This window comes from Heterodontus francisci, chromosome 3 (genome assembly GCF_036365525.1).
Source record: "Heterodontus francisci isolate sHetFra1 chromosome 3, sHetFra1.hap1, whole genome shotgun sequence".
Lineage (NCBI taxonomy): Eukaryota > Metazoa > Chordata > Chondrichthyes > Heterodontiformes > Heterodontidae > Heterodontus > Heterodontus francisci.
The window spans coordinates 40,450,654-40,464,543 of NC_090373.1; the positions used below are offsets into that span (position 1 = coordinate 40,450,654).

At 41.5% G+C, this 13,890-nt stretch overlaps 1 protein-coding gene across 3 annotated transcripts in view; it reads right to left on the reverse strand.

Annotated features, from left to right (window-relative positions):
- Positions 1-885: 885 nt before the first annotated feature.
- The window catches only part of LOC137355859 (CUB and sushi domain-containing protein 1-like), a 1,186,508-nt gene continuing 1,173,503 nt past the window's right edge, over positions 886-13,890 (reverse strand). For 2 of the 3 annotated variants that reach the window (XM_068021465.1, XM_068021456.1), the window contains 3 exons: positions 9,783-9,921; positions 8,107-8,199; positions 886-7,298 (listed from right to left, as the gene is read on the reverse strand). In XM_068021465.1, the coding sequence (XP_067877566.1) occupies positions 7,139-7,298; positions 8,107-8,199; positions 9,783-9,921 (392 nt within the window). In that variant the 3' untranslated portion in view covers positions 886-7,138. The remainder of the gene's footprint in view (positions 7,299-8,106; positions 8,200-9,782; positions 9,922-13,890) is intronic. The other variant, XM_068021474.1, reaches the window with a different exon arrangement.

Here is a 13,890-nt window from a genome sequence, read left to right on the forward strand (position 1 = left end):
TGGTCACCACAGTACAGAAAGGACATAATTGTTCTGGAGAGAGTAGAGGAAATTTACAAGAATGTTGCCAGGGCTGGAAAGTTGCCGCTATGAGGAAAGATTGGATAGGCTAGGGTTGTTTTCCTTAGAACCGAGGAGGCTGAGGGGTGACTTAATCGAGGTGCACAAAATTATGAGGGGCCTAGATAGAGTAGACAGGAAGGACTTGCTCCCCTAGCGGAGAGGTCAATTACCAGGGGGCACAGATTTAAAATGATTGGTAGAAGGATTAGAGGGGACATGAGGAAAAACCTTTTCACCCAGAGGGTGGTGGGTGTCTAGAATTCACTGCCAGGAATGGTGGTGGAGGCAGAAACCCTCAATTCTCTTAAAAGGTACCTGGACATGCACCTGAAGTGCTGTAGCCGGCAAGGCTATGGACCATGTCCTAGAAGGTGGGATTAGATTGGGCGGCTTGTTTTTTCGGCTGGCACAGACACAAAGGGCTGAATGACCTCCTTCTGTGCCATAATTTTTCTGTGGTTCTAACTCTGTTTCTCTCTCCTCAGATGCTGCCAGACCTGCTAAGGAATTCTTGAACTTTCCTTTTGCTAGTTTTTTAAATCGACATCCCTTTGTCCTACAGTCATGTTTTAATTAAAAATAGCGTCAGCTTGAAGCTTTTCTACTCTACTTAGTATCATCTATTTCTCTGAGGTCCCCTCTCAGATACCTCCTTATAAAGCAGAAGAGTTCAATATAATGATAATATTTTAATACTATATTAATAAGTACAGCTCCAACGTTTCAGTGTTAGGAAAAATGTTCTTAATTTCCATTAAAAAAACATTTACAATCTCTTAGATCTAAACATTTTTTAAATCTCTGCCAGCTTAAGTTGCAAAAATTGCAATTCTGAGATAAAAAATGGAGTTACAAGAAAGACAGGTTAGGGCAGTAAGGTATCCCATCCTCCTTTCACCTGTGGCTTGGGTTCAAATTGAACCCATGTCACTGGGATGATAGTCTCATCCCACTGTTAGCGGCAAGGGTCCGACCTGAAATGAATGTGGCACATTTCACATTAGCACTTTGGTCAGGAAACGTTAAGTACAAAGACTGATTCTTAGTCTGGCATGAAACTGGCTATGCCACACAGATTAATGATCTTTTGGCAAGTGAAAAAAAAAAGTTACACTGGTGTAGTAGGAAGTGCTATTGTAAAGTCCAGTTACGGTTCATTTGGGGCCTCAGCACCTGACATCTTTTTCACCTTCTCCAAACACTACAAGGAAAAATACACAAGGTTCCAAAAAAAAAAAAAACAACAACAAGGAAGTCTATCCTATTTGCCACAGAAAATTGAGCCTTATGCATCCTTCCAGAGGCAAATTACCTCAGTAGTAAGATCTTTTCTTTTCTGGACTTCAGTGCAAATTAGCCAAATCATGTCATACTCCATAAACGGGATGCTTTTTTTCAACCAACTAAATACACTGCTCAATGAAACCCTAGGAAAAAAAATATAAATATATATATTCCACACATTAGACAACAAATCGTGATGAAATATTTAATTAGAGTTTTAAATTAGCTTCAAAGGTGGGCAGCATTGCACAGGCTATAATACAATCTTCTATCACAGATTTTAATGGTAAAAAGGGAATACTGGTCATTGTAACAGGCCACTGTAATGATAACTTTCATGTGCAATAAAATCAAAAATTTAAAACTGGCTATCGATGCTACTCTTTAAACAAGATTTCTTTTTACAGTATAGGGAAAATTATTTCTTTTACATAGTAAAAAAACACATTTATTTTAACACCTTCTTACCTACAAGATTGAAAAAGGTTTGGCATATTTAATAATTTTACAAACTCTTCATTAAAAATATATCTCTGTACAAAAGGATCTTTTGCACCTACTTCAAGTCAACAGCGAGGAGTGGAAATGGTATAATGATAATGCCATTGATGCAATGCCACTGAAATGATTGATAGGCATTTTTTACAGCATCTTTTTTGTCTGTTTTTACAAAATATTTTACACAGAAAACATTATTGCAACCAGCCTGAATAAAGGCAAAACTTGTAAGATAAGCAGCAGCTTACAACACAGAAGTACATGGTCCTGTCTCAGAAAGTCTTCTCTGGGGTATTTTCAGTTCATATTCAAATTGACCCTTTCTCCACCATTCCCCAGCAGGTTGTCTCTGAATTCTTCATTACACTCAGAGGTGCTGCACTCCCAGTATTTCCCATCCTGTAACTTGGGAGCTCATGTTTACTAATAACAGAATACTACTGGTCAGACAGCGAAACCATCGGTAGGAATGAGAATTTGAAAGATTGTTTTTTAAATGTAATATGGAGTTCGCTGCTCCACAGTTGAGAAAATCATGAAGCTGAATCTTAATCTTACTGGCCAGAAGTAGGGTTTCCACCTCTGGTTGGTTGTACTGTCGAGGTTTGATCACATGACCTCCTACCGCCACTGCCCCACACAGTCAAGCAGCCTTTCCTCCCCGTGTCCAATATTTTTATAACTAACAAAGGAAACGTTATCAAAGAAAATGGACGAAACACAATTTTTTTTTTTATGTCCCCTATGATTTTTCTCCAGAAGTGTCCTGGAGATTAAACTTTAATTCCTGGAGATTGCAGGAGAACCCTAGAAGGTTTTCAACCCTGTCTAGAGTCCCTCATGGAAGGGAAATTGGATGTGTCTTCCTCATTATCACAGAAAGAGAAAAGGTCCCAATACATAACTCCCATACTGGCAGGCACAGATGCCATAGGCCAATGACTCCCCCTCCCTGTCTGATGAGATCAACAGCATCAAGTAAGAACACCAAGGACTCAGGCCCAAACCCACAACCTTGACCATCGAGAAAGACAAGGGCAGCAACCACATGGGAACACCACCCCCCGCAAATCCCCCTTCGAGCCAGAAACCGTCCTCACTTGGAATTAAATCGACGTTCCTTCACTGGGTCAGAATCCTGGGACTCTCTACCGAGCAGCACTATGGATGTACCCGCGCCACATGGACTGCAGCAGTTCAAGAAGGCAGATCACCATCACCTTCTCAAGGGCAATTAGGGATGGGCAATAAAAAAAAAAATTCTCCCACACGACCACCAAATGTATTTTCACCACTCGTCTGTTAGGGTTAGGTATCCTCTTACATCCCCTTACTTATTTTAAAATTAAAACATCTATGTATACCTCTAGCAGCAGATAGCAGCTATTTTTCAGCTAGTACGATGGTAAACTTACAGCAGCCTGCGTTGCCGAAGAAGTATATCTTAACATTTTTTAAAACGTTCTTCACAACCCGAGCCCAAAGTAATTAAATTTGAGTTTCAAAAGCACATTGGACATCACTCCATCATGTGAGTAACATGGGTGTACATTAGTGATATATTGCAGTGCTGACATTCAGCATAGTTCTTTGACAGTTTACAAAATAGAATTCATATACAGATATAGATTTGAATCTGTCATTAACTATTGCTTAAAGCAAACCTGCACTGTCCACTGCAGTCTTTGATAGTACAAGACTGGCTTTCTTATGAGCAACTGAATTCCTTTTTCTTAATGAACCTGATGTTTGAGCTTGCATGCCACATAGTACTTAGTCATACTATTCCTTGATGGGATATTGCCCCAGGAAAGGTGAATTTTCCTCTGTAATTTCTGTCATGTCCTGTTCCACAGTTCAGAGAGCAGGTGGAGAGCATGAAGCGAACCAACATGTCCATTTTGCCTATAGTGCGAAGCGCAGAGACAGTTCATACCTACACCAATAAGCGGCTTGGATTGCTGACTTTCACAAGGACATGATTTATTCAGTGTATAAATTGAGCCCTTTATTCTCTCCATTATCAGCCTGCCTTGTAATATATATTAAGCAGATCCTTATTTGCGTTATTAAGTGTATAAAAGGGAATCTAAAATGACAATCTGGTTTATAATATTACTTTTCTTTGTTAAATGTAGTAGCACTGAAAAACAGAGCAGGTTGATTTGCAATAAAGGTCTTTGGGGTGAGATTGGGGAAAAGGTTAAAGATAAGTACATGCGCTCATATGTCCAATCATCTAAGGTCCATGATAGAATTTTCACACCATGTTCAATCTGGAACCTTTATATTTTGTCATTTGAACTTTCATTCTTCATCTCTTCTAAAATGTTTTCAATTGCACTGCCTCTTGAACGCAAAACCTTTGAGCTTTATGTTTGATGGAAAAATTGAGTGCTTTTTGTTCGAGTATGTGCATGAGTATGTGACAAAATACAAACATGCATGACTGTGTATGTGCAATCAGAGGTGAATTAAACAAGGTGGTTGTTCAAAACGGATGTAACCACTGTTTCAGAACTAAATTTAGGGAACCTTTATAATAAAGGACGTTCTACATCTTCAGAACTGTTGTGCCCTTTACATCCTTCCCAGTTCAGTTGTTAATTGCTGAACAATACACAGTTTTAAATTAAATATAATTATCAAAAAGTAATCAAACCCATTTAATTTATTAATGGGACTATGTTACATTCTCACCATAGAAGAAAAATGGAGGAAGCTCTGTTCATAAAGTTCTGTTGTTTCTGACAAAGCTTTTAGCCAGGAGCAAAATATTTTATTTTAAAAAGTCACTTCCTCTCTCCAGTCAAAACTTATAATAACAGAATCTTATTCTAACCTCTCCCAGTAACATAATCCACTAATTAAAGTCAGGATTGGCAATTGGAGCTGAAACCTCAATAAGATTAAACAATGGTAAGTGAGGACTATAGCCCAGAAATGACTGTTGGTGATAGTAACAAACAAACATTTAACAGGGTAAAATTTCCATGGGGGTTCTACTCATCTCCCATTGTAACTTGGATGGAAAGTGGGTAGAAATGCTCGAGAAATGACATTCCACTGTCTGCTATTTTAGCTATGTTAACCCATTTAAAGCAACACTTATCACCAACAGTAATCTCCAAGCTTTTAAACCAAGATCTTGCATCACCCTCTCCCCATGAGTTTGTAATTTTGCGGTTTGGCAGGACCTCTTTAGCAAAATTGGTAAAGTTGTTGCTGACTGCACACAGAATTTTTGCAAGACAGTTTTCCTATGCTGTAGCTGTGAATAAGACAGTTTACCCTATTAGGCTGTATAAAGAACAAAGAAAATTACAGCACAGGAACAGGCCCTTCGGCCCTCCAAGCCTGCGCCGATCCAGATCCTAAATCTAAACCTGTCGCCTATTTTCTAAGGGTCTGTATCTCTTTGCTTCCTGCCCATTCATGTATCTGTCTGGATACATCTTAAAAGACGTTATCGTGCCCACGTCTACCTCCTCCGCTGGCAATGCGTTCCAGGCACCCACCACCCTCTGCGTAAAGAACTTTCCACGCATATCCCCCCTAAATTTTTCCCCTCTCACTTTGAACTCGTGACCCCTAGTAATTGAATCCCCCACTCTGGGAAAAAGCATCTTGCTATCCACCCCGTCTATACCTCTCATGATTTTATGTCAGATATATTAAAGAAATCACAACAGCCTTCTGTAGTTTTCTGTACAGTTGCAATTCGTTTTGCGTAAAGCTATGAGATACAGAGGTCACAAGTGAAGGCACTCTTTAGAATGAATAGAACATCACCCGGAAACAAAAGAACCCCCATTCTCCTCTCCCATGCCCAACGATGCGCACATTTCCCCCAAGACTTTTAATTTCTTTTGCTAAATCAATTTTCTTTCTTACTGTAAGCCTCACAGTTTGATGGTTGTCTTTGGAAAGTTAGAGCAAATCGGTCAGTGGATGTCCTTTATGTGGTCATTAATGGCTGTCAAGTGTTGCTGCCAAGTGTGAGGACTGACTTTCATTCTCAGTCTAATTTTTCTCTCATACACAACCCCCTTTTACGAAGGTGGGATGCTTTACCCTCACACATTGTTCAACCTGCAGGTAGGCATGGCAGATCTCAATATTTGCCAGGTAACTCAAACCAAGGTTCAGGGGACCCTTGGCAAGCATTACAGTGTGCCAACTAAGTACCCCTCACCTTCCCCTCCACAATGCCTGTAACATTTTACTTTTATTTTTTAAACAAAAAAAAGACCATAAAATGGTGCAACAATTTTTCTTACATTCTTCTTGGGAAAAATAAATAACAGCTATTTTTTTGCTAAATATAATTTACAAAAGGCAGTGTTTATATAAGCTATCTGGAAAACAGAATAGATTTCTATGATAATATTTCTGAACTACAACCTGTGGAGATTCAGAAAGGTGCTACTTGTTATGAAATATAATATTGTGTTAAAAATTCAGCTAGTTCCATTCTTTTTGGCTTTGAATAACTTATTCAAATAATGATATCCAATTGATTTTTTTAAAGGAACTATAAAAACCCTCAGAAACCTTTCTCACTCACAAGCCTGACCTCAATAGAAACTGCCTCTATAAGAATGCAAGCTTGAGGGAAATAATATTGCAACATTCTAATACCTATTGTTAGCATCGAGAAGATTATGTGATGTTCAGCAATGGAAACTGAAGTCTTTAAAGCAAGTTTTTTTTTATGTACAATGGTCAGTGTGTAAAAACCCTGTACCCTATTTGATGCCAATATCCTACTCATTCATTCATAACACACTAGTGCAAAGAATTGTGCAGTAGATTTGCCATACAACCGATGAAAATAATTCCTAAGCTGCCCTGTTTTAGGACGGTGATCTTATTTTGTGATGTAGGCAGCTGTAAATTATAAGTATGTCTAAAGTCAGTTAGTGTCAGTAGTGGAACAAGTTTTGTCCTTCTTCTTTTGTCCATTTTTACCTCTTCTTGGAAGAATACAAGACAAAAAAAAGAAAAATCTGCCATTTGCATCCAGAGCAGAAAGATTCAAACCCATCCAGGACTTGGTTTTGGTTCTTCCTGTGTTACAAGTCTTGAAGGAATTGCTTTGACTTGTTGTCTGAGGATGGGTTGTCCCAGCAAAAACTCCATTGACTGTGTTTGTCCTAACAAGATTTGTCAAAAGAGTGTCACTGCAAAGCAAGCAGTAGGACAGAGCGATATGGTATATGGCACCAAAGGAGTTACTGCTTGCCAGTTAGAGGTATGGCTAATATCAGTTTGTCAGCAGTCAAAGTGATGGCTATACGACTGTACACACAGTGTTCAGTGTTGTGTCAAACCGCACAGCCTTTGCCTCAGTGGGCTTTAAGTTAGTATCATACATAGGATTTTCAAATGAAGCCTGTCCATTTGTGTTCTCGTGGCCAACGTAGCCATTGTATTGTACTTTTGGTCTTGATCTAGAAGGAATAGAAGCAAAAATATTGTCAGTTTTTTTGTTTAAAACATGTTCCCCAAGTAGCAAGGAGTAGGACAACACAGAAAGGAGCAGCAAGTTCACAAAAGCCCCTCCAAAACATCCCTCAAAGATCAGTTACCCAGTCCTGCAAGATCACCACTCTACCAGGCAGAACCCTTGATATCTGACCAAGTTCAGGGACCATCACTAAATCATCTTAACCCCAAAACTGTTCAATCTCTCCATTGTGTTTACGATCATATTGAAAACCAAAATGTATCTTCCAATCAGTACCACACATCAAAACTTTACAGTTACTTCACATATGTATGTGTTCTTTTGGAAAACATTTTTATTTAAGTGTTCCTGTTGCATATCTAATCACTTCATTACATACGACTATCTTCAACAGAGTAACTAATTTTGGACATAAGTTAGAAAACTGCATCTTACTCAAAGATACAAGTCTTTGTGCAGAGGATGGTTGTCAAGAGATACATAAAATAAATAGAATGATTGTCAATCTCCTCCCTTAGCTCAGTGGTAAATGGACTGGTGCAGGACAGTAAACTCCCAGTTCTTACCTATGGTCTGTGCTGAGTTAGTTGGTCTCAGCTTGGGTGACAATGAGAGAGCCACAGTTTGCCTTAGTATTCCTGGGCAAAGGAGGGAGAGAGGAAAAACAATCAGGCAGGATTGCCTCTCCTGATTGCTATCCAGTGACCCCTGCCTGAAAATGGAAGTCAGGTGAGGATGGTTTGGGCTCATTTGTGATGCCCCCCATGATTGAATAATCTGCCAGCACTCACCGTCTAGGCTCACACATGAAGAATGGCCACTTGGGCAAGGTACTAGAAGGCTGCCGACGCCTATGGAAGCGTACCCCAGCATGAGTCACCGCCCTCAGGAGAGGATAGAAAAGAAAAGCAGAGAATTGGGTGGGGAGGAAGAAGGATTTTCACTAACATACGTTATGAACAGTACAAAATTGTACAGTGGAAAGAAAGCAAATGAGGTAAGTTACAGCACAGAGTTAAAGCGATTCATTATGTTCCAAATTAAACTCTTGCAAAATGAGGCCCCAGTGGGATCCACTTTTATGATTCGTAAAAATCAGTTATGATCAATATACCAAATATTTTTTTTTAGTGAGTAGAGTAAAGGGGAGAGCTGTAAATTTGGGGGAAAACTAGCCAGGAGCAATCCGAAGCAGCAGTGCGAAGGAGCTGGGTGAGATACAGTAATTATTCAGTAAATGCAGCAAATAGAATCAATATGTCATTTCAAATGTTTGTGTTAACTCTTAGGCTGCTGACAGGTCCCGGCAAAATCCTGTCTCCTTGACCTATTTGGTAAATTTCCACCTCACATGTTGAGGCCCCAATAATTCAGTATTCCAGCATTCGAGCTACAATAGCATCAATAATAGCTAGATTAATGTAATCTAATATATGAAATAGACACAAGTTGAAATAAAAAATTGACACTTTACTTGAGCTCGCCCTATCAACCTGATATTTCTCCTATTCCTTGTGTGCTATTTTGATATTAACTTTAATTTTAGCCTTACCGCAACACATTCCATCTATTCTAGTTTTTAATTCTAATTTTTTTTTAAAAATCTAAGATCTTTAACATACTTTTATTTTACTGATTCTCTGGTCCCATCTTCCAGTTTGGAGGCGGGCGCAGATTTGAAATAAGCAGATGATTACGAATGGGTTCCCAAGGGTATTTGCAGCTAATCTAGTGGCAAAGGTCCCAAAACTGACATAGTGCTGTTACAGATACCATAAAGTCGAGTCTTGATGCATTTTCCCACTTCCCAACAGGAAGGGCTACCAACTAATTATACTTATTAGATATCCCAGAAAAAGAGCTTGCCAGGATAAGTAAATTCATCTGCTGTGCACTAACAGCCATTTCAATCGAGTTCAATCACTCTTCCTTGTGTCAAGTTCACACTGTGAGCATTTAAAATGGAACAATCATGACGATAGGCCTAAATATAACTCTTCCTGAAGTTCCTTTACAAAGATCTCACTCTGGTTAAAGCCTGTGATACTAGGTTTTATTTATCTCCCTAATCTGATCAGTTGAAGTATATGGCAGACCAATCTCTAAATGTATTCTGAAAAACAGTGAAGACAATATCATTCTGTTCATTGCATACAATTAACACCCTCAAGAACTGATAATGTTTGTATTTATATAAAACACACACTCCCATGTTATATCTGCAAACCAGCTGCTAAATATGCAGCTTAAGATTGCCTGGAAGACTCCTAAGAGCCCTGTGCAGTGGTTTGAAATAGATCACATTTTATTTCTAAAGGAATACATTACTTATCAATATTTCTGATCCATCCATTTTGCATTGAATATCATACCTAATGTACTGAGAAAGACTGTTTCTGATCTGCATATTGACTCTTTACTTTTCAATACACTGTTCTCTCATGCAAAAAAGATGTAAATTTTTCACCTGTGTTTGTAGAGGTAAAAGGCAAATCCTGATAAGATGAGCGCAAAGAAAGGTACCAAGATGGCAGCTGCTACTGAACTGCTGTTTGTGCTATAGTAATGATTGGACTTATCTCTGTCCAGTGCTCCACCCAGTAGTCCTGAAAGTGAGAAAAAGCAGGAATTAGGTTGTCAAATACATGCCAAAGAATAGCAGCAACTGAAGGTACTACAACAGAAGGTGAAGTGGAGGGAGGCAAGATGCAAAGGAAGCCAAAGTCAGAACCATAGAAGAACCATAGAACAATTAGGGCACAGAAGGAGGCCATTCAGCCCATTGTGTCCGTGCCGGCCGAAAAAACTAGCCGCCCAATCTAATCCCACCTTCCAGCACCTGGTCCATAGCCTTGCAGGTGAGAGCACTTCAGATCCATGTCCAGGTACATTTTAAAAGAATTGAGGGTTTCTGCCTCCACCACCAATCCAGGCAGTGAATTCCAGACACCCACCACCCTCTGGTTGAAAAGGTTTTTCCTCATGTCCCCTCTAATCCTTCGACCAATCATTTTAAATCTGTGTCCCCTGTTAACTGACCTCCCCGCCAGGGGAAACAGGTCCTTCACGTCTATTCTATCTAGGCCCCTCATAATTTTTTACACCTCATTAAGTCTCCCCTCAGCCTCCTCAGTTCCAGGGAAAACAACTCTAACCTATCCAATCTTTCCTTATAGCTGCAACTTTCCAGCCCTGGCAACATTCTTGTAAAACTCCTCTGTACTCTCTCCAGATCAATTATGTCCTTTCTGTAATGTGGTGACCAGAACTGTATGCAATACTCCAACTGTTGTCTAACCAGTGTTTTATACAGTTCCAGCGTCACATCCCTGCTTTTGTATTCTATACCTCAGCCAAAAAAGGAAAGCAATCCATATGCCTTCTTCACCACTTTATCTACCTGTCCTGCCACGTTTAAGGATCTGTGGTCATGCACTCCAAGGTCTCTCACTTCTTCTACCCCTCTCAATATCCTCTCGTTTATTGTGTATTCCCTTACTTTATTTGCCCTCCTCCATTGCATTACCTCACACTTCTCTGGAATAAACTCCATTTGCCACTTTCCTGCCCACTCAACCAAACCATTGATATCTTTTTGGAGTCTACAGCTATCCTTTTCACTATCAACTACACAGCCAATTTTTGTGTCATCAGCAAATTTCCCAATCATGCCTCCCACATTTAAGTCCAAATCATTAATATCTACCACAAACAGCAAGTGACCCAACACTGAGCCCTGTGGAACGTCACTGGAAACAGCTTTCCATTCGCAAAAACATCCGTTGATTACTACCCTTTGTTTCCTGGCCCTGAGCCAATTCTGGATCAACCTGCCACATTCCCCTGTATCCCATGGGCTTTCATTTTACTGACCAGTCTGCCATGTGGGACCTTGTCAAATGCCTTACTAAAATCCATGTAGACCACATCCACTGCACTTCCCTCATCAATCCTCCCTGTCAATTCCTCACAAAACTCAATTAATTTAGTGAGACATGACCTTCCCCTAACAAATCCATGCTGACAATCCCTGAGTAATCTATGCCTTTCTAAGTGGCAGTTTATCCTGTCCCTCAGAATTGATTCTAACAATTTACCCACCACTGAGGTCAGACTGACTGGCCTATAATTGTTTGGCCTATCCATCGCACCCTTTTTAAACAATGGTAAAATGTTCACAAAGCTCCAAGTGACTGGTACCTCTCCTGTACCTTGTGAGGATTTGAAGATGATCCTCAACGCATTCCCTATTTCCTCCCTGGCTTCCTTTAACAACCTGAGATACAATCCATCCGGCCCTGGTGATTTATCCATTTTCAAGGATGTCAGACCCTCTAGTACTTCCTCTCTCATTATGCTTGTCGTATCTAATATTTCACACTCCTCCTCTTTAACTACAATGTCTGCATCAATCCTCTCCTTTGTGAAGACAGAGACAAAAAACTCGTTAAGAACTCTGCCCACATCTTCTGCATCCATGTATAAATTGCCTTGTACATCTCTGATAGGCCTGACCCTTTCCTTAGTTATCTTCTTGCTCTTAATGTACTAATAAAACTGAAGAGTGGATCACACAAGCTGGCATGCAGAGCTGGAAGTGGTTAAGAGGTAGGAAGGGTTGAAACCATTAAGAAACCTACAAAAACAAGGGGAGAATTTTATCCTGGTGGCGGGGGTCTCGGCATCCACAAAAACCAATGCTGAGATCCCCGCATTGCCTATTCTCTGGAAGGACCACCAAATTTTGTACCAATCAGGCACTTAATTGGACAGCGGTGGGCCTTCCACAGGATCAAAGATCCCATTGCCGGACGTCCTACCCTTGCTGAGCTGTCAGCCAGAGGCCGGCAGCTGCAGTGCCACCACTGTGGCAGTGACTGCTGCTGCAGGTACACCTATAGGAGGCGAAGGAGCTTCACTGGAACCAGGCCTCAGGTAGATCAGGGCGGGATGGGTCTCGGGGGAGGTGGAGAGGAAGAGAGGGGGAAATATGTCGGCAGCAAGGGCAAGGAGGTGGTCCTCAGCTATTTCTTTTAAAGCCTCGATAACATCCTTAGTCTCCCTGTTTAAAACAGAAATATGAGCCTGGATAACTCGGTCGTACCTATGATGTGTATCATAATTTGCCTGACACCTTAGTCCAGATATTAGCCAGTTGGAGGCCGGTGGGTGTGGAGGGGGTGGGGGGTTGTTTAGCAGTTGGGAAACCCTCAGGCCCTGACGAATTAACCTGATTACTGTTTCCGGCTAGATTGAGAGGCTGACTGGTGGGTGGGTAGGCCTGCAGCACCAAGCTGCAGCCGAGGAGTGGAGAGGAGGGAGGAAGAGACCGTGGGTCAAGATGCCGTGTCCTTCGCTCAGGCACTAAGTGACTTTTAATGAGGGACCCATCCCCCCCGAGCCAGGAAGAAGTGACAGGGTTGCCCGCCACATGGCTAATTGCGACTGCGGCAAGAAGAGGCCCTTAACGGGGCATTAAATGCCTAGTTTAAGGCCTCAATTGGTGGCGATGCAGGAAGGCCGTTCACAGGCTTTCCCACCCCGGACTAAATTTATGCAGACGTGGGATGGAGGCGTGAAACCCTACCTCCCCCCCCAGCCACCATCCCACCCAATTTTATGTTCTCACCGCCTCCAAACCTGCTGCAGGGGAGAGCGTAAAATTCCCCTAAGGATTTTGAATTGTCAGGGGGGAGGTTGTCAGGAACAGGATCGGTGGAATTACAATGCTGAATGCAATGCAGGCAGCAGAGTTTTGCATGAGCTATATCTCATTCAAGGTGGATCCCGAGGAAAGCATCTGTGCAATTGAGCTTGGAGATAATGAAGGAACAGATGCGGGCTTCAACAACAGTGGGGTGAGGTAGAGGTAAGGGTAGAGGTGGAAGTATGCAGCTTTGGTGAAGGCTAGAATTTGGGCTTTGAAAGTCAGCTTAGGGTCACACAGAGCACCAAGGCTGCGAAAGTCAGGTCCAGCCTGAACAAGCAGCTGGGAATGGGAATGTAATCCAGAGTTAGGATGTGGAGTTTCTGGTGGAAGCCAAACAGAGTGGCTGCCAGTGTTAAATTGAACAAATTTAATGTTTATCTGTAGCATGGGGGTAATTGGTAATTTTAACACCCACCCCCTCTGACCCTCAACTTCAAAAACAGATGGGTTTGAGTCGGGTGTGAAGTAATAATTTTAAAAATTACAAATTCGAATCCAATCCAGTTTGAACCTGCCTACTCCTGTTCCTAATTCTTGTCTGTTCTTGTGTGTACGAAATCTGGCCGCTGACAGGAGGCAAGGATTGCTGAACAGAAGAGGTCATTGTGTTCCAGCACTTTTGTGGGCCAGGAGGAGCAGGAGTTCATCCCCCCACCCCCCTAGCCCCCCAAGCTATACTGTAATGTTCTCTGGCAATTAGACCCCATCACTGGATATTGGGCACCTCCACACGATTGGGCCACAACCCTACCGTGGAACTTCTGACCCATGGCCTGCCTCTCTGGCCTCTCCAACGTCTCCGATCCCCAAACCACGATCCTTCTGCCCCCCCAACCCCCCAAAGCCAATGACACCCCATCCCGAC